Source organism: Vigna unguiculata, chromosome 8, assembly GCF_037176805.1.
Source record: "Vigna unguiculata cultivar grain cowpea cultivar isolate G323 ecotype 2 chromosome 8, ASM3717680v1, whole genome shotgun sequence".
NCBI lineage: Eukaryota > Viridiplantae > Streptophyta > Magnoliopsida > Fabales > Fabaceae > Vigna > Vigna unguiculata.
In genome coordinates this window covers 38,224,760-38,246,598 of record NC_140799.1, presented here as the reverse complement: position 1 = coordinate 38,246,598, position 21,839 = coordinate 38,224,760, and the positions used below count along the sequence as shown (strand labels likewise).

General features: G+C 28.0%; 1 protein-coding gene and 1 long non-coding RNA gene across 3 annotated transcripts; both read right to left on the bottom strand.

The window, feature by feature from the left end:
- Positions 1-1,884: 1,884 nt before the first annotated feature.
- LOC114193260 (uncharacterized) lies at positions 1,885-4,624 on the bottom strand. 2 transcript variants are annotated; one of them, XR_014983951.1, is made up of 5 exons: positions 4,469-4,624; positions 4,245-4,312; positions 3,977-4,052; positions 2,214-2,660; positions 1,885-2,075 (listed from the first exon to the last, which is right to left on the bottom strand). It is a non-coding gene; the product is annotated as an uncharacterized LOC114193260 (long non-coding RNA). The 2 variants fall into 2 exon arrangements; XR_014983950.1 differs by having other exon boundaries at positions 2,305-2,660; positions 4,469-4,609.
- A 6,536-nt stretch (positions 4,625-11,160) lies between these two features.
- On the bottom strand, positions 11,161-11,574 carry LOC146884460 (anthocyanidin 3-O-glucosyltransferase 5-like). The gene has a single exon (XM_085665995.1). It carries the CDS (start codon positions 11,572-11,574, stop codon positions 11,161-11,163), a length of 414 nt encoding a protein of 137 aa, XP_085522121.1.
- Between the last annotated feature and the right edge of the window lie 10,265 nt (positions 11,575-21,839).

Genomic DNA, 21,839 nt, shown 5'->3' with positions numbered 1-21,839 from the left:
GCATAAAGGTTTGTACAACAAAACAATGAAATGTCAGACTCACCTTTTGTAAAACATCCTTCTATTTATTGGGGTAGGTACGTGTGATGATATTTTGTGGACTGGTTTAAGGCAAAAATAAATTGACCCAAAAATAATGTATACAGCTTTCACTTGTATAAAGAAAAATAAAAACACACTGTTGTGTATTCTACGTGATAATGAGTTCAATTTTTAATACGCTCGTGATATAAAATTATAACAATATTATTTTTAAGTGGATAATTTTAAAAGCTAATAAATTCTAATTATTATGATAAATTGATTGTGTAAATATTTTTCACGTTAGATTAATTTATTCTAATTAGAATAAAGAAGAGGAGAGGTTACATATGTTAATGTAGTTTCTTTTTCAGCCTCTATAGGTGGACTTTTACAACTCGTCGATGCCGACATAGATATTTTGATTTATTAAGTAGAGGTGGAGATACATCTTCTTTTTGAGAAAATATGATCATAATTAATTAAAAAAAATAAAAGTTTAAATAAGTTATAAATCTTTAATGTATTAAAGTATTCACGTCAGTCGTTGATTTGTTAAATTTTTATATTTTTGTTTAAAATATTTGTTGTCTATTTTTTCAAATAAAGTGACGTATTACATTATATAATATTTTTCTTATGTATTTTTTTGCTTTTTTTTTAATATTTAGTTTAAGAAAAAGAAAATAACGACATTGTTTTAACATTTACATTGGATGTTGAATTAGGATTTTCACACATTTGGAGATTTTGTGGTTGTGTTTGAATGATATCCCAACTCCTTGTTTATGAAACACCACAATTTCTTCTTGTTGTCATTATCTTTTATGACTATGATTGAGCATGCAAATTTTTTAGTCTTCCATGGAATTAATATATTTGTTTCAATCTCATCTATATGTGATCTTATCCATTATTTGAATCACATAGCATTATTACTAGTTTTTATTTTATTAGTTACACTTTTGACCACATAATTATATAGTACATTTTTGTTTAAAAATATGTAAGTGTGTGAATGTTGAGATTTTTATTTATTAGTTCCATATAAGAATTTTTTTTCTTCTTATTCTACTATAGTACATGAAAAAAATAACAATAAATTTGCTTATACTTAACTCTAATCTTTCTTTTGTCATTATATTTTAGCTAATATATCATTTTTCATTTAATAATGTACATTTTACTAAATAATTTTTTTAATTTTTCTGGGATGTAAAATTCATCTCAAGTTTGTTTACTCAAATTTTATCTCTTAAATCTTGAGCATATCTTTTGAGCATCACATATTGATTTATAATTAACATAATTATTATTAATGTGACAAGTATATTTTAGTGAGGGTTATATTTAGCATTTCTGGAGGGTTTTAACCCCACTAATGATTTTATCAAGAGTTTGAAATTTTCTTGGAAGAACTTGCGTGGCTAACAGATTACCGAAAGTTTTTAACAATCTTTGAAAAAAACACAACTTACCTGGAGTTTTTTGAAACCCCCGCTATTGCTTGAGATTTTTGAAACCCTTACTACTGTCTGAGATTTTTGAACCCCCACTAGGACTTGGGGATTTTAAAAACCCCATTACTGCTGAGGTAAAATAAATTTCAAGTGTGCAAGAATTAAAGTGCATCTTTATTCATAATTACGATTAAAAGTCTTAACCAAAACGCTAAATTAAAATTCAAGTGTAATGTATACATAGAGAATACCTGTCATGTTTTTCAAATAAAAATTAATATTCTTTAATCCATAAAAATAATAGACTTTAGTTTTATATTGATTCGTAATTGTAAGACTATTTTCGATTTCATGTACCATAATAAAGTTTCCAAACATGGAGGATGCGGTGGTCCAACATGGCTTAAAAGAATTCAATCATTATATTAATTAATGAATATATTCCTGCTTACATGTATGGCTTAAATGTAATGGATAAATAGATTAAATAAAGTGAATTTTAGAGTCTGCATTTGTTTGTGTTGAATAAGTATGGACTCTTCCCTCCTCCGTCTCCTATCTTTAATCTCCACATCTTCTTATCCTTAGTTGCTCCTGCATCATAAATATATGTATACATTAAGCCTCAATTATTTTTTCTTCTTTAAGTCTAGAAAAAACTAGTCCAAACAAAATTACAACTTAATATGATGAAGAAAAAACCTCATTAATGTGCATAATGAAAACTCATACCTAGCAGGGCAGATTGACTTCATAATTAATCTCTAAGCATTATTGCATAATTAATCTCTAAGCATTATTGCATGTTAAGTATTGCCCTTACATGCTTTTCTTTTCTAGAGCAGACTTGCTTTGCCTCAAACTCCATGATATGATCTTGATGTTGCTTTCCGGTTTTCTTACTAAGAGGTCATAGGAATTTGTCCTGCTACTTCATTAGAGTACTCGTTACCAAAAAAAATAGCAGACTTAATGAACCTCGTAACAAACCGATTCATATATGTTAAGGGAAGTGAATTGCTCGCATTAACAACACTTACTGAAATGCAATTGACAAGACATCCACAAATTTAGTTCCAGGAGTAATAACATTTGAATTCAAAGCATGTGACTCTTCTTTAGAAGGAAGCTTTCTACCTGCTTCTCAAATTCTTCCCTTAACCTTGCTTCTTCATCAGCCTAAACATAAGAGAAAAGTAGGCAAATAAGTGACAATTAAAATTAGTTTTTCCATAAACAATAATTTTCCTTCTTCTTTTGCATTGTAATAAACCATCTAGAGTAATAACACATATGCTAACATCAAGCATCAAAATTATTTTTCTTCCATGATTCACTTTAGTATTCTGGAAAGAATTAAATAATTTTTATTTCAAAGTTTGGTAATTAAATTCATAAAATTCTCCGCATAATGTTTTAAATTAGGTGATTGTCTTTCTCTAATAAAATTAGCATTTGCAAAGCAGAGTGAACCAAAACTTATGTGAATCACCAAAATGCCAAGAGTGCTTGTGGCCATGGGTTATTAACTAACATCATAGAATGCTTCCTTTCCTTGAACTCGGTCTTAAACTTCTATCCCTGGTCTGATTGATTGTATTAGTATCTTTGCAAAGGAGATTGACAACTTCAAATTTGATTCAGAGACTCAAACCACAAAATTAGCGATGGCAAGAAAAAGGTTGAGATTAAAAAAGACAAAAAACAAAACCTTTATGTATAGATTATTTTAAGGCTTAAATAACATTTTAATGCTCATAAATTGTGAATTGTGCACATGGCCCTCAATAAAAAGAATTCAAGTTCAGGTTCTTGATAAAAAGTTCATTTCTGGTTCGGTCTTTACCCATTTGCGGACATTCGCCAAGTGATTGCAAGAGTGAGCAACCAAGGTCTGATTCTTAGACCACATGAAATCAGATTCAGGCCAAGGTAAAATATGCAATTTACTTGAATAAAGGTCTTGTTTTGATTTAATAATCAGAAGTAACAAGAGAAACATGGCCCTAATTGATTTGACAACTCAGCATAACATTTGGAACATGGCCAACAACATTGTTAACAGCAAACAAGAACAAAGTGATAATAGAAGGGTCAGTGTGCGATTCTTCACAAGTCACAAACTGGTGTTTAAGGAATATGAACTAAGAAAATTATATAATTACTCCAATTCACATTTAAGTTTTTTTTTTTCTTTTGCATTTGTATCTTGGTGATAAATTAATAATGAGAAAGCTGATAATACAGTTTACATTTAGTTAAAATTAGGACAATTCAAAAGTATCTTCAAGTAATAATTTTCATTTGTTCATCCAAATTCATAATAATATATTCAAATTCATAAACATACTATTCAGTTTTTCATCCAAAGGTAGTCTTAACATTATTCTGGGATGCAAATAAGTGTTGATTTCCAAAGTGCAATACATTTCTGTTATGCATTACGTTGAAAACTTGAGCAAAATGAAAAAAAAAAAACATAAACCAAATCAAACCTGCGGTGGAGTCGACGGAGGTTCGGCGAGAGGTAAGATCACGGTGCAGTCGACGACGACCTGAAAAAAAGGGAATCTGACGAAAAAGGAGATTGATTGTTATGCGAAGTTAGGAAAAAAATCAAGAGATAAATAAACGAACACGAACTTGTTTGTAGTGAGAACAGGGGAGGCATGCTGAAATCAGATAGACGAAGTTGAACGGAGACGAAAATTAAAGCATGGAGACGAAATGGGAAGAATGGAGAAATTGAAAGCAGGACCTTACCTTATTTAATAGAGAACGATGAAATTGAAAGAGGGAATATCTTCCCCCAAGGACACGAGCCACAACTCCTACGAAATGAACGATAAAAGCAAGTAGACGAAATTGAAATGAAATTCAAAAGAGATGAAATCAGATAAAGGAAGATGAAATCGAAATTCATCGAGTCAAAAATGAAAATAAATTGAAAGAGACGAAAACAATAGAATGGCAGGTATAGAGTTTACCTTCCTGCTTCTTCTTACTATGAGTGACACTTTACTTTTTTGTTTTCTGGACGATAGAGTTTCACAAGCCACCAAGTCAGCAACACCTTCTTTCGAACCAAAAACGTTTCCTGACTCTAACCAAATTAAAATTTTAAAAAATTATAAAATTTTACTGGATTTTTTTAAGAACCCCTTTACATGAGAGTTTATAAAACCTCAACTATGTATGTATCTTGGTGAAGGTTATTACAACCCTAAGCAATAAACCCCTGTTATAATAATATATTTTTCTAGTGTTATCACCCGTTTCAATAAATACATATTTCCCTTTTGTATTCATTGAAAGTTTTCAAATTTTCTAACCATTATTTTTCCTAGTTTCACTTGCTCAGTTTCACCTTAGCATCACTTTTGCATGATGTATTATTCCTCTCTATATTACAACACATGCTTCCTACAATAACAAGTAAACAATAAAAATAATATTCAATTACCATGCATGAGCCATAACTCATGTAGTTAGATATGTTTATAATATGGCTCTAAAGAAATGTGTTTTGTTTTTTAATTGTAACGATAAACATGTGTGGGAGTTTTAACCTACCATGAAAGTTTGTTGGTGCACGAAATTTACACCAACACACTATTAACATGTTGGCCACGTGTCAATAATAACAATATAATGTAATGATCATGGGTTTTTATATATATATATATATATATATATATATATATATATATATATATAAAAGGTTATAATCATTGAAAAATTATATTTCTATATTAATGATACTAGTTTTAAACATGTATAAATTTGTTATTTGGATGGTTTCTTATTAGTACACAATTGCATGAAAAAAATATCATCAGTTAAGAAAACAATTCAAAGAAGCAATTCATTTATATGAAAACAAGAATTATAAACAACTATGTAATGTTTTAAGTGTATATTCAATTCAAATATTATTTGTAATGTTCATATGAATTCCCATTTATAAGGATGCGGCTATGAGCATTCAAACTTATTTACAGATGTGAGACTTGAAGTTTCACCTAAGGTGTGTAACTTATCTCCTTATTCTTCTTTTAGTTTATAATAAGTTGTTATATGAATTATTAGTATATACTACTTTTCCAGCTATCTTTTTCATGTTCGAGACTTACTTACTTCTAAATTTTTTTACAAATTTATACTTTTTGACATGTTTGATGTTAATATTAACTAGAAGATATGTTATAATTTTGTTGAAATGTTGGGATAAAGGTGTGTGAACTTTGATTGAAATGTTTGTCTATTTTGAGGTTGCAAATTTGTTTTTCTATTCTTTACTTGAATGATTACTAAAATGTAACGAAATGTAGAATAAATTTGTAAATTGATATTTGGTTGCATACCTGTTATTTTTTTGTTCTGCAATTTATATTTGATAACGAAATGTTGTGTTCTGCAAAGATTCATTTGTCATTCAAAAGGAAGCATCGACAAAAACTTATTGAATAAATCTATGCTAACGCACTTACAGTGGCTCAAGATTGTTAGATTGTTGTTAGCTACTAGATCAATTTTACATTTTTTCATATAGGTTAAACTAAAATACATATGTTGCTATTAGTTTGATTTAACCACTTTTAACAAAAAGTTAAACTAACAATTTATATTTTATTATTTGATGCATAAGAGTGATTATTTTAAAATAATTATTTATTATTATTATTATTATATATATTATACAAATAAAATGAATCTTGGGAACATTTTGAGCTCCTCAATTTTTTCTTAAAAAATTAAACAATAAAAAAAGGTTATTCAATCTTTGTTAACATTTTTAGGCTTTACAATAAATTTTAAAAGCATATCAATACTTTCTTAACATAAATCTAGAAAATTCCCATTAATATTTTAGTTATAGTAATACAATGGTATATATGAAAATGTTTTCCATTATTAGTAATATTTTAATATTTTAATTATAATATATAATGGTATATATAAAAATGATTTTCCGTTAATAGTAAAATAGATAATTCAAATCAACAAAATTTAAGAGAATATCAATATTTTCTTAACATAAAATTTGAGAAATTATTTTGAAATGTCACTACAAGAAAGTTACATATTAGTGAGGGAATAATCTCTAGCTAATCCTCGTTGTTCCCTCGCAAAATGATTTAGCGAGGAATTAGCGAGAAAATAGCGAGAACATTATGTCGTAGCTAAAATATAGGTAGCTAAGTAGTTATAAAATCATTTTGTCGCTAATCCCTAACTAATCCCTAGCAAACAAGTTGTAGCTAATCCCTAGCAAACAAGTTGTAGCTAATCCCTAGCAAACTGATTGTAGCTAATCCTTAGCAAATCGGTTGTAACTAAACTCTAGCTAATCCCTAACAAAGTGATTGTAGCTAATCCCTAGCTAATCCATAGCTAATGGGTTGTAGCTAATCCTTAGCTAATATCTAACAAAGTGATTGTAGCTAATCCCTAACTAATCCATAGCAAATGGATTATAGTTAATCCTTAGATAATCCCTAGCAAAGTAGTTGTAGCTAATCCCTAGTTAATTGGTAGTAAATGGGTTGTAGCTAATCCGTAGCAAATGGGTTGTAGTTAATCCCTAACAAAGTGGTTGTAGTTAATCTCTAGCTAATCCTTAACAAACTGATTGTAATTATTCCCTAGCAAATAAGTTTTAGCTAATCCCTAGGAAACTGGTTGTAGCTAATCCCTAGCAAACTTATCCCTAGTTAATGCCTAGCTAAGTCCTCGCTATTGAACAATTTATCTCTAACTAATCCCTAGCAAAATCGTAACGAATTGTATCAATCTAAAATATTCCATGCTTTTACTTGTACCTTATGAAATGCATTTTAACATTTAAGTAATAAATCTTGCCAAACATTTTATATGAAACATGTCAAATGTTACTACATTCAAAATAATAAAAGTAGTCTTCACAATTGTCAACATACATCATTAAAATACATGTTTAAAAACAAAATAAAACATCATCATCTTCATATTTTCTTCTCGCCATGTTTCATGGCAGACGGTGGTGAAGATATCTTTAATGCAGGAAATATTTGTGTCTTGAAAAACTCCATTTGTGTTGGCATTTGTGTATACATTTGTTGTTGTAAAAGCTTTTGCATTTCTACTTGTGCTTGCATTTGTGCTTGTATTTTTCTCCTAATCTGTGCTTGAAAAACTCCATCTGTGCTTGTATTTTTCTCTTAATCTAAACAAAATGAATTGTCATTTATTTTTCATTTCTAGCCTCTATGTTTCATATGTATATGTGTGATCGTGTTAATAAACCATGGCCTCTCTTTTTGGTTTCTAGAATGTAGCTACTTTATTGTCAATGATACTGATGTTTTGTGTGGAGATTTAACTTTGAAAATTGGTTTGTGAAGCTTTTGCATAATAAATTTGTTTACATCCCAAAGATTGCTACTTTTTTCGAATTCACTTTATTCCATTAATTCGTGGAATCTCTCTTATAAAAAAAATGGATGGATAGCTAAGTTTCTTATACATTTTCTTACCATGAACAACTTCCTACCACACTAATTTCAACAAAAATTAGGCAAGGGAGTATATTCTGCTACTGATTTTTTAAGAAAAGGAAACTTAAGAATGTAAAAAGATATTTGAGTAGCTCTGTGATAACTGATACTTTAATCTTTCATTGAACCCTCCAGAATAATTTCTGGAGTATTATTGAATGTTTGATTGGACGAGGGCACGGTGGCTGAGTGTTTTTTATGCTTCTGCAGTGTCGAAAGTATGAACTTGTTGCTACAATTACTCACCATGGAAGGGAGCCTTCAAAGGGGCACTACATAGCTGATGCCCGATACCCGATACCCGAATGGTCGATGGCTACGATTTGATGATGCATCTGTCTTTGCTATTGGAACAAATCAGGTGTTATGTCCTTTTCTACAGACACTAATAAGCATCATTGCATCAATTTCTAAGAAAACTATATCAATATTGTACAAAAGAATCTATTACACCATTCTTTAGTGTAAGCCACTTCAATGTTGATTTCCATAGAGCAGAACACCTAAAATTCCTAGTCCTATTTTCGCCTAAGAATAACAATGAAACTTAAAAGTACACGGTAAAATAACAAACTAGAAACTAAAAATTTCACTGACAAGCAAGAAACTACATGCAGAGCAATACTTGCTTCCTGACTACGTTTAACATGATAAAGGATTGGTGGTGAGTGAACAAACTTGCATCTACATAATGGTGGTACTTTTAGGCTAATAAAACACCTTTATCAATAGTTCTGAAGACGTAAATTTTACAATAATGTACATACTTTTAACAATAGTCTATCGTGCAACTTGAAAATGCTCTGCATCAGACGCAACACACATAGTAAAAGGTTAAATAAACAAATTCCTAAGTTGAAGAAATTTGATAATGTTATGCATAAATGAATGAAAATCAAATCTCACTAGCAAACAAAAATGGTTAATATGATTTTATCTTGAAAACGAAAGACTCTAACCTCTAAGAGATGAAAAAAACGCGAGTTGACAGTGCAACCAATCAATCTCAATCACTCCAAACAATCACTTTGATAAACTAAACTTGAACTCAATGATGTCGCTGCAACCTCCCCAAGATAATTAATACATTAGGAAACTTCATTCTCTTTGAAGAAGGTGAACGACAAAGGTTGAGACAATTAACCTGATTTAGGAACAAAACTCGTCGTAGATGCAACCTCTTCAAATTCTCTTCCACATTTCTTGGCACTATCTCCACACTAAAATCAAAATCCTAATGTTCGCACTTCGTCATCGTACGAACTCCGACAACCTTCGATGCCTGCAAACTTTCGGTGTCTACGAGTCTTCGACCTTTGAATGCAACCTTCAATGCATTTTTGGAAAATCAACTAAAACAAGGTGATTCAAAGACAAAAGTATTTGTTCGAACTTTGAAGGTTTTTCAAACATGGATGTCTCTGACAGTTTAACTACATTTAAAGTTTCGTAGGATTAAGTTTAATACCATTTTTAATTTAACTACATAAATATCAATTTAATATCAATATAAAACAATTAAGTTTAATATCAGTTTAACTACATGAATGTTTTTAATTCGTTGATTTTCATTTTATATTTAGTATCATTTTTATTTATTATAGTATTTATATATAAAAGAATAGTATACTAATATCATTATTTAAAAAATAATAATTCTTTCAATATAAATATTTAAATATTAAATGAATTTTAAGTGTATAATTAAATTAAGTTAAATATTCATATTTTATAAATAAAATATATACATACAATTTATTTTATATTTAAAATTTTCAAAAAATAAAAATAAAACAAATTGTACCATAAATATAATAATATGTAAAAATTATAAATTAATTAATAATTTAATAATTCTTTTATTCAAATAAATTAATATAAAATATAGATAAACGGTGTAAAAGATAATAAATAATTATCAAAATAATAATTAATCATTTCATTTTAAATATAATTAATAAGAATTGTTTTAATATTTTTTATAATAATATTTAAATGGAAAAAATAATTGTGTTAGTTAAATGTTAGTTATTATATATATATATATATATATATATATATATATACATATATATATATATATATCTATATATATATATATAATAAAAAAAATTACAAATAAGGATTAATTTATATAATAATAAAATATACATCGATAGTTTTTAAAAATTTCTTTAATAAATTATTTTTTTATAGAATAGTTTGTATATTATTATTTTTAATTAGAAATTCTATTTATTATTATATTATATTGTATCTAATCCCTAACTAATTACCTACAACTTAACTACCATATTATGTTGTGTCTAATCACTCACTAATTAGCTTCAACTTAGCTATCATATTATGTTATGTTTAATCTCTAACCAATTAGCTACAACTTAGCTACCATATTAAGTTGTGTTTAATTCATAACTAATTAGCTACAACTTAGCTACCATATTATGTTGTGTATAATTCCTAACTAATTAGCTATAACTTAGCTATCATATTTATATTGTGTTTAATCCCTAACTAATTAGCTACAACTTAGTTACCATATTTATGTTGTGTATAATCCCTAACTAATTAGCTACAACTTAGCTACTATATTTATGTTGTGTTTAATCCCTAGCTAATTAGCTACAACTTAGTTACCATGTTATGTTGTGTCTAGTCCCTCACTAATTAGCTACGACTTTGCTGCCGTATTAATTTGTCGTTAATCCTTCGCTAATTAGTGACAAATTAGTGAGCAAAATTTTCCCTCGCAAATCATCAAATTTCTTGTTGTGTGTTGTCGCCTTCAAATTTATTTATGGTATATGGAAATATTTTCGTTACGAAATATATATAATTTTATTTTCATTTTCATTTTCATTTTCATTTTTATAACACGTTCTCATTTTATTACTTGTATATATAAAACAAAGGCTAGAGTCACATATAAAACAAATGGCTTTTTTGTAATTGGGGGTCCATTGCAAAACAGGATCAAGTCGTCATGGAGGAGGACGACATTAAAGGTGAAGTCGTCCTCTCCTCAACCGGTTTCACTTTTTTTTTTTTGAAAAAGCGATATCGTTAAGGTGGAGGCCAGTTTCTTTATATCTGAGATTGAAGTCGTCATGGTGAAGGTCGGTTTCACTGAAAAGTTTGAAAATTTACGCTAAAAAAAAATCCAGCTCCTTCATTTGCTCAGACGACACCATTCCTCCGCTACCAAACGACACGTAAACCACCGATTTACTCGATTGTTGGTCGAGCCACGTCACCAGCGACTCAGTTGAAGATTTGGTTTCTAACAAGGGCTCTCTCACGAGAGGTCCCACAGCGTACGTGGGAATCTTCATATTTAGGGCTTCTCTTAACGAACCTCCCTCCCTCAGCGCTTCAAGCTCTTCACGTTGAAGCTCCTCCCACGTGTTCACCAAAACGTTGTCGCTTTGCAGTACCCTGTTTGCTATTTTTAGATACTCCGTATACTGTTTGTCGTTCCGATCCAACATGGGATCGAACACATCCTCCGATCGAATCGGTTTGTAGCTCGGGATTTTGATCGGTTCTGTTTGGTCCATGTATTGTCCCTCTACCATTCATCCAGCACCAGCGAGTAGAGAACCAAAAATTTGAAAAATTACGCTAAAAAAAAAAACAAAAGTGAAACCGGCCTTCACCCTAACGACTTCAATCTCAGATACAAAGAAATCGGCTTCCACCCTGACGACATCGCTTTTTTAAAAAAAAAAATTGAAACTGACTGGGGGAGGACGATTTCACCTTTAATGTCGTCCTTCCCAATGACAACTTGACCTTGTTTCACAAATAAATTTTTAACGGACCCTATCTTACAAATTGATGGTCAAAAAGACCCAGAAATACAAAAAAGCCTAAAACAAATTCAATGACTTTTGTGCTATTTGAAAGAAATGCCTCTATATTACTCAAGAAATCATGTTTTGAGGATTTTAAAGTGAATGATAACATATATCCTTTAATAAGTGAATGATAACTTATGTCTTTGATTTATATTTCACATTCTCAAATCCATCTCAAGTAATACATTTTGATTTTTTGTATACAAAATATAAATTCTGTCAAACTTCCAAAAGAGTTTGATAAACTCATGGATAAGACTTTGTCATTCAAAATTGAGTGCAAGCCTAATGCTACCTATATATTTTAGCAATCATTTCGGTATACAAATTTGTTAAATGAAATCATAGTGCAAGAGTTTAGAAATCTACTCTTGAAGTCCTTAATAATGCTTTGTAATTATTTATTTACACATATCACTGTCCTAAACTTTTTTATTCTTAATTGCATGTGTTTTGACATCACATGTTGCATAGATTTATAAATAATTTATCAGTTTGTAAAATTTTCTTCCTAACCTATCTCATTTTATATTTCTAAATTTTTCTGATTTTGTACCGGATTTACTCGCTACGTTTACATATGAACCAAATGACGATGAAGTTCAATGTCTAAATGTTGATTTGAGTTTTGATGTTGCTTTCACTTCTTTGACGAGAGATGATACAAATACTTTTAACATCCCGTTAGCAAGATATTAGAAAAAGAAGTCTTAATAAAGACTATTATGATTGAAGATTGAGAAGTAATTGATTTTAACTTATAATTATTTTAGGAAGGTCATAAAGTTTGAGAATATTTAAGAAGTTTTTATATTTATCTGACTTCCTAGTGCATGTATTTTGTTCTTGGTTTGAAGTCATTTATGAACGCTTATGTTATTAACGTAAGTCATTTTAATTTGAATGTTTCATCTCATATTATCTTTTCACCATTATACTTTTAATGTTAATGGTAACTTCATATGTTAATTTCTTCTTATTACATATATCTAAAAGATTATTAAATATTTTTTCTTAAGAAAATATAACATTATTTTTCATAATCGTTCCATAAGAGTACTTGCGAAAATTATATAATTATATATTTAAATAGAAAGAATGTTATCCATATCACATATTATATATTATATATTTATTATTATCATTATTATTATTATTATTAGATATACTTGCATTATCATTAATGTTGTAAGATCCACTTTATTTCTTACCTTTAATTTAAAGGTTGGGCCTAAGGCCAGCCCAATAAGGAAAAAGGAGACCCTAAGTCTGCCCTCACACTTTCTTCCTCTCACTCTTCAGATTTTACGCAGCCATCCAAACCCCCTTTTCGCAACCAGAAGCTCTGCTAGGGTTTAACCCCGATCCCGATCCTGTGAGCCCAGCCTCGTCTCCTTGATTCGTGTAAGTATCCTACACTTCCTCATTCCTTTTCCATTCGTATGCTAATGTTTCTAGTCGGAGTTTCGTGGTGGACCACTCTAAAAGCTCACTCCGCTACTCTATTCTAGTTTGTTTGTTTGTCCTGGGAGCTGTCGCATCCTCGCTGTTGGAGTCGAACCCTTCATCTAGCTATTTCTAGGTAAGGGAAGCTAGAGTCCGTGTGTCTAGTCATTTTTAACTTGCTTGAATATTATTGTGTGATTCGGTGGACTGTGTACTACTGTGATATGATGAAAAGGTCGCTGTGGTCTTTGGATTTGGTGTTTGCATGTCTGTTGTGTGTTTGAGCAGTGGCGGGCACTGGTTTTCTCGCCCAAGCGAGCATGCTTCGCCTAGGCGAGACTAACAGAGGCTCGCCCAAGCATTTCTGTGCGAGCAGTCGCCCAGGCGACCTGGTTTCCTTTTGAGCGAGGTGTTGTCTCGCTTAGGCGAGATGGGGCTCACCTGGGCGAGACATTGCAGAACCCACTGGTTTCGCCTGAGCGAAAGGGTCCTTCTCGCCTGGGCGAGATCGCGGATAAGTTTGGGTGCCTTGTTGAATGGTTTACTGTTGGGTGGCTTGCTTGTCTGATCTAATTATTGTACTTGAGGGGTTGCGTGATGATGCCATGATAATGTATGAGTTTGAAATGGAAATGGTATGTTAATTTGTTGGGTATGAATCGGGAAGCATGAGTTGTATGATTTGTTGTTTATACATGATATTACTACTAAGGGAAATTCTTGTTTTGGTGGATGGAGCATGTATAAAGTGTGGGTAGGGCGTAATTCCATAACTCTCGTAGTGAGAGAATCTTGGTGGTGCCTCATTGAATGGACGTAATCCCATGGGCCCTCGTAAGAGGAGTCCCTGGTGGTGCCTCAATATAAGGATGTAATTCCACGCACGTGTCGTGATGGTGCCTCAAGGCCAGGGCGTAATTCCACGAAGGCCACGTGGTGGTGCCTCTTGTAAGGGTATAATTCCGCGAAGGCCTCGCGGTGACGCCTCATTGCTAGGACATAATTCCACTACCACGTGGTGGGGCCTCATTATGCGTATCTGGATAGTCAGGTCTTTGGGATTTTAAATGATGTTGGTAATCTACGTGTGAATGTCTGCTATCCATGTTTGACTCTGAGATTTGCTTGTTGACAATTATGATATAAGGTTTCGTTGCACTAGCTTACCATGTTTGCTTGTTTGGATTGTCTTGTATGTGGCTCTTCTCTTATTGCGTTGATCATCAATCCTATTTATGTGAGCAAATAGGAGAACATCTGACAGTGGTAATGGTGAGAGGGATGGTACCGCTTGATGGACTGGACGGGCATTGGGCCCATTATGGGGCCCACCGTTGAAGATTGTATTTTGCTATGTTTTCTTATCTGTACAAGACTCGTAGTATTAGTTTTCTAGTGCTTTTTTGTTTTAGATTGTGTGGGGCCTCTTTTATGTTTTATGGATATATCGAGGTACGGAGTACTTTGTATTCCAAATCTTCGTACCCTCTGGATATTATGTATGTGGCGTTTTAATTAATGGGCTTTAGCTTTTTATTTGGGACGTTACATTTATGGTATCAGAGCGGTCGTTCCTTAGGTCTATGGACTTGGGTGTCCGCTTAGTTTTCTCTGTGTTTTCTGAATATTCTTAGCTAATCCCTGTCTTATCGAGCCTAACCAAGTGACTTTCCTATGTGCCAGTGAACTATGGCACCATCTCATAGGACTCCGCAGTCTTCCCAAGGCGATGTGCCAGATATCGCCAGAGCAATTGAAGCAATGGTAGCTGCTATGACGCAGTAAAGTACGACAATGATGCAACAACATAAAGCATCAATGCAGTGACAGGCGACAGCACTTGAACAGCAACAGCTGGTGATGCAGCAAATGGAGGCTGCTAGGGCGGCTGCTGAAGATGCTCACAGGCAGCATATGGAGGCCCTTTGCCAACTGGAGGAGAACAGGGTAGCTGCCCATGCTTTTGGCCCGGAGCCACGACCTACAGTCAGGGAGTGGAGTCTGGAGGACTTTCTGAAACACCACCTGGTGAAGTTCGGAGGCAAGACCAGTCCGGACGTAGCAGACCAGTGGCTGAAAGATCTGGAGAGGATATTTGATGCCAAGATGTGTCCAGAGGAGAGTAGATTGGCATTCGCGGTGTACATGCTCACGGGTGAGGCTAAGCATTGGTGGATCACCATGAAGTCCATCATGGAAGAGAGGCAGGAACCAGTCACTTGGGACGTCTTCAGGAGGAAGTTCCTTTTCGAGTACTTCCCTAACAACGTTAAATACGCTAAAAGGGTGAAGTTTCTACAGCTAACTCAGGGGAACAGATCTGTGACTGAGTATGCGGAAAAGTTCAAGCATCTCATTCGTTTCTCCACCATGCCGCTGGATGAAGAGTGGCGATGCAGGAAGTTCGAGAACAGCCTCCGTGGAGATCTGCGTTTGATGGTGGCCCCGCTATCCATTAAGGACTTTGCAGCCTTGGTGGAGAAGGCCAGGGTCATGGAAAAGATGAAAGTGGAGGTGGAAACTCAGCACCCACCGCTGAAGATTGTATTTTGCTATGTTTCCTTATCTGTACAAGACTCGTACTATTAGTTCTCTAGTGCTTTTTTGTTTTAGGCTGTGTGGGGCCTCTTTTATGTTTTATGGATATATTGGAGTACGGAGTACTTCATATTCCAAATCTTTGTACCCTCTGGATATTATGTATGTGGCGTTTTAATTAATGGACTTTAACTTTTTATTTGGGACGTTACAAATGTTAGCAGTTATACAAATTAATTTGTATAATTAATTTTTCTTTAGTTAATTAAATTTAATTATATTTTTCAAAAGCCAAACAAGAATTACCTTTTTTAATATATCATATATTAATATTAATTGATAAAATTTATTCACTATTTAATATTAATAGTTAAATTATTAATTATTACTTAATACATCAATATGAAATTGTTAATTATTAATATCATTCATATTTACGGAAAATTTACATTTCAACACAAACAATGATATATCTATTATATATTGTATATTATGTATTACGTATATATTTTTAATATTATTAATATTAATATTTATATAATTTAATTTCTAAGATAAATAATTTATTTAATTATTTCAACTTATATTAATTAACTTTTTAACAATTAAACATTATTTATGTTGATTGAAAAGATAATTATAGTACTTACAATATTTTAATAGTTAATTTTAATATTTCTGATGTTGATTGACAAAAATTGGAGACAACAATAAATATTAATTATTCAATTATTAATTCTTATTGAATTTTTAAATTTGAATCTAAATATGTTATAGATTTTTACGGAAATTATACATATTTACACAAACAATATAATATTTATATTATATATTATATATTATATAGTATGTATTATATTTTGTATTTATTATTAAGTAATTATTAATTTTAGTAGTTATACAATTAAAATTGTATGATTACTTCATCATCTAATTAAATTTTAAACATCAAATGTTGTATTGCCCTTAATTAGAATGATAATTGATAGTAGTTATACATAAATAATATATTATTCATATTTATTTTTTCTTTATTAAATCATTTTAATTCAAATTTTAACAATTAACGATATTTTTACATTCATTTAAAATATAATGCTTGATTTAATTTATATCAACGAATTGAAAATTTATTATTTCTATTTAGCGAAAAAAAATTGTTGTAATAATTAATTAACATTGGGTATATTTCGATTATTATTAATGTTAGTAGTTCTATTAGCAGTTATAGAAAGTAATTTGTATGATTAACTGTTTCTTTAGCTAATTAAATTTACTTATATTTTTTTAATTACAAATTATATTTACGAATTGAAGAATTATTATTTATATGTAATGAAAAAAAATTTCTAGTAATTAATTAACATTAACTATATTAATTGATAAAATTTGATTAACCATTTAATATTAATTGTTGAATTACTAAATATTATTAAATATATCAATATGAAATTATTAATTGTTAATATTGTGAAAATTATACATTATAACACAAACGATATATTTTCTATATCTATTATATATTATATATTACGTATTTATTTTTAATATTACTAATTATAGTAATTATACAATTTAATATGCAGTACAAATAATTTCTTTAACTATTTTAACTTATATTAATTAACTTTTTAACAATTGAGGTGATTGAAAAAATAATTATAGTACTTACAATACTTTAATACTTAATTTTAATATTTCATATATTAATTGATAAAATATGACACAAAAAATTATATTAGTTATTCAATTATTAAATTTTATTGAGTTTTTAAATTCAAATCTATTTACATTGTAGATTTTTACAGAAATTATTCATATATATTATCTATTATATATTATATACTATGTATCGATTATTAATTATTAATGTCAATAGTTATATTGACCTTAATCAGAGAGGTAATGATAGTAGTTACACATAAATAATATATTATTCATTTTTTTCTTATTAAATCATATTAATTCAAATTTTAACAATTAATTATATTTTATTAACATTAGGTATATTTTTATTACTATAAATTTTAAGAGTTATTCAAATTAAGATTTGCATGATTAATTATTTCTTTAATTAATTATATTTAATTATATTTAAAAAATAATAATTACCATTTTATTATATCATATATTAATTGATAAAATTTGATTCATAATTTATTATTAATAGTTAATTTACTAATTATTATTAATTCCATATAAAATTAATTATCTTTAAGTTTATTTATAGTATATTGAAATATTGAAATATGTACATTGCAAAATAAGTGTGATTACTGTTTTTAAATATAATAATATAATTTAATAAATAAAATTATACGTATTTATAATAAAAATAATATAATTAAATATAATTTTTCTTAAAATAATTTTTTTTGTTATTTTCTGAATAATTGTTTTTTGTTATTAATAATTGTTTTAATTTAAAAATAAATAAATTTAAAAGAATAACAATAAAATTAGTATGATAATTATTTTAATTTAAAAAATATTATTTGTTAAAGATTTAATCGAGAAAGTAATGTATATATTAAAAGAATTATAAATTCATACTCAAATATTAAAAAAAATTAATTAAATTTAGATTTATTAAAAAATAATGTTCTAGTATGATACAATTAGACTATTACTATTTTGAATATGATAAAATTATTAATATATTCTAAAATAATTTTAAATAAAATAGATAACAAAAATATTGGTTATAAAATTAATAAAAAATAATTAATAAATGTTTTTTTTGAATTTTAAAAATTATATATATATATATATATATATATATATTAAACGATTTTTTACAATTTAAAATCTTTAAAGATTTTAAATGATAATAAAACATCATATATTTTTGTTATATTTTTAAATTGTTAAAATATGATAAAATATTATATAACGAGAGTAATTTTTTGTAGCGACTTTTAACTACTAGTAATTATTTTTTGTTTTCTAGCAATAATACCATCATTTAAATTTTAATCGTCACAAACGCTTTTTAACATATAATTGATAGTTATTTTAATCGTCATAAATTTATTTTTTTGTGGTTTTTAACTACAATTTTAACCTTTCAAAATGTAATATTTTTTATAATTAATTATTTTACAAGTTCTTGTTCAGTTGAAGTCTTCATTTTGTGGTTCAAATAACTTTTTGTCTATCTTAGTTCTTCTGTAATCTTAGTAATCTTATAGTTATTAAGAAATCAATTTATTATTTTTCAGAGCTCATCTTATGTTAAATATCATGCTTTATGATCTAATTTTATATTTTTTAACTTGACTTTATAACTAATAAATGAGAATAGAACGAGTTGTTTAACTTTATTAATAGCAATAAAAGAACTATATACAAATAATTAAGTGAATTGAATGAATGTACATGTGAATCGTGAAATTAACTAACAATATAAGATTTTTATATATTAATTTTATTTTGATTGTGAAACCTTAAATATTAATGTGGGAACGACAACTCAATAATATTATAAAAGTTTAAAATTTAAAATTATATAGTTATAAAATTTTAAAATAAATATATAATTACGTATCATGAAAAATGAGATAACAAAATAACAATCACATAAAATTACTTAAGAGTCAATTTCTCCTGTTAACGGTACAATTAAACAACACAGATTTAATTAAAAAATATAAATTTATTGTGTATTTAATAAATTATAAAATAAATCATACAAATTTAATTAAGCCTAATATAGTAATATAAATATAGTTATGTATATAATTCTTTTATTGCCACTAATAAATTCAAACAATTCGTTCTATCTATTGTATTATTAATGTGTTTTTATTGGTCATATTTTTATTTTCAATTTCATCACTTAAATTTGTTAAGTTAAATTAATTATTTTCTAAATTTTACTTTGAGATTTTTTAAATTTAACTGATTTTTTATTTAAAATTTTTTAAACCTAATTATTTTTTAAATTAAAAAATTCCTACAAAGTAAAAATTATTTACACTCTCTCTCTCCATATATATATAAAAGATTATTGTTTTTCTTGCACACTACTTTTTTCTAACTTACCTTTAAGTAAGCATTATATTAAACTAAAATAATTACATTTCCATTTTTATTCTTTAAATTATCATTAATATAAATTTAATTATTTTATAAATTTAAATTATTATTTTACCATTTTATTATTTTAATAACTACATTTTTAAATCTAAATAATATTTATAATAAAAAATATTTAATAAAAAATTATACAAATTATTTACTTTTAATAAAATATATTTTATAGTTTAATAAATTTTTACTACAAAAAAATTAGACACGCGAGTTTTTATTAATATAATAAAAGCATAAGTTAATAGTATATTTATATTTTAGTATTTACTTCAAATATAATTATATAATAAATAGAATGCTGTCGGTTAATATTAAATAGAAATTAATTATTAAAATTATATGTACATAATATTAATTCAATAATTTATTTATTCATTAAATTTAAATTAATAATTAAATTTAAATATGGAAAGTGAACATTCATTTAAATTTGTCAAAACTTCCTCCATTGCCTTAAATGATACTGTGCAAGACAAGTTTTATGTATCAAGGAGATATGAAATATGGTGTCACTCAGTGATATTTTGATAAAGTTTTGATTAGTAAATTTTTAAATCGGTGTCCCAGATCTTATCAGACATTCACGACAAAATAAGAAAATAATGAGTTAGAAAACGTTTTTCATTACCTTAACTCGGATTACGAACATTAAGAAAATACATATTGGGAAATAATATATTTACATATTTTTTCTGGTTTTAGAATAAAAAAATTAATTGTAATTTTAATTATATTATTTTTAATAGATTTTTGTTGTTTGAGCAGTATAAGTATATCTTTTTAGGTAAAAAAATGTTATTTTTTGTCTAGATCCAGATAAATTTAATTATTTAAAAAATCACTACATCTTAATTATAATTAGTTATTTAAATAATTTAATCTTTACAACTATATTAAACACAAATGTAGGTGTTCCATTCCTCATTCTAATAGTAAATCATACATATTCACAATATTAAATAAAAAAACATATAAAAAATAGTTAATTTTTTATCATTTATCTATCAAATAATAGAATAAATGGTTCACTAAGGCTCTCAAATTGATTTTCTTTTATAATCCTACCCTTGTAACTAACAAAAAAAAAATCAAATCAATTCATAATTTTCATTTATGTTTTTCATTTCATAGTCCAGATATGGATATTTGTTAAGAAATTAATTATAAGTTTAACTCAATCTTATATAATAATTTGTAAGATGAAATTTACACTTATATAATCAGTTTCTAAGATGAAGTTTACATTCATATATATATACTTTAAATTGACCTTATCTATAGTTGATGTTGATGTTGATGTTGGACTTTTAACACACCTTCCTCACTTATGCATGTGAGTAGACATTAATAAGTAAACTGATAGCGAGTAGAACAATAAACCGAACAAATAATAAATATGGCTATAATAGATTCAAAGACATAGCTCGTTCTGATACTAGGATAAGGAGTAGATTTTAAGTTTAACTCAACCATACAAAACCGATTTATAAAGTGAAATTTTCATCCACATCTACTCTAAATTGGCCTAATAGTCACTACTAGAAATTCTCATATTATATGAGATTTTTTTACAAATTTGTTAAAGAAATTTGCAAGAAAATATTTTTTCTGTCATTTTTCTCTAGAAATTTTAATTGGCAGGTAATTCTTTTGTGAGTAATCATTTCTTACAAAATTATAAAATTTACAAGTATTTCTTACAAAATTTGTTACGAAAAGTGTTTTATAAAAAAATTGGTAGTAATTTCTTAAAAAAAAATTTTCACCATAAAATTTATAAATATTTCCTAAAAAAGATTCAATACAAAATGAACAGAAAATATAAAGTTTTTTGTAGTAGTAAGTCAATTGAAACTTCTAACATTATTTAAGTAATAATATAACATATG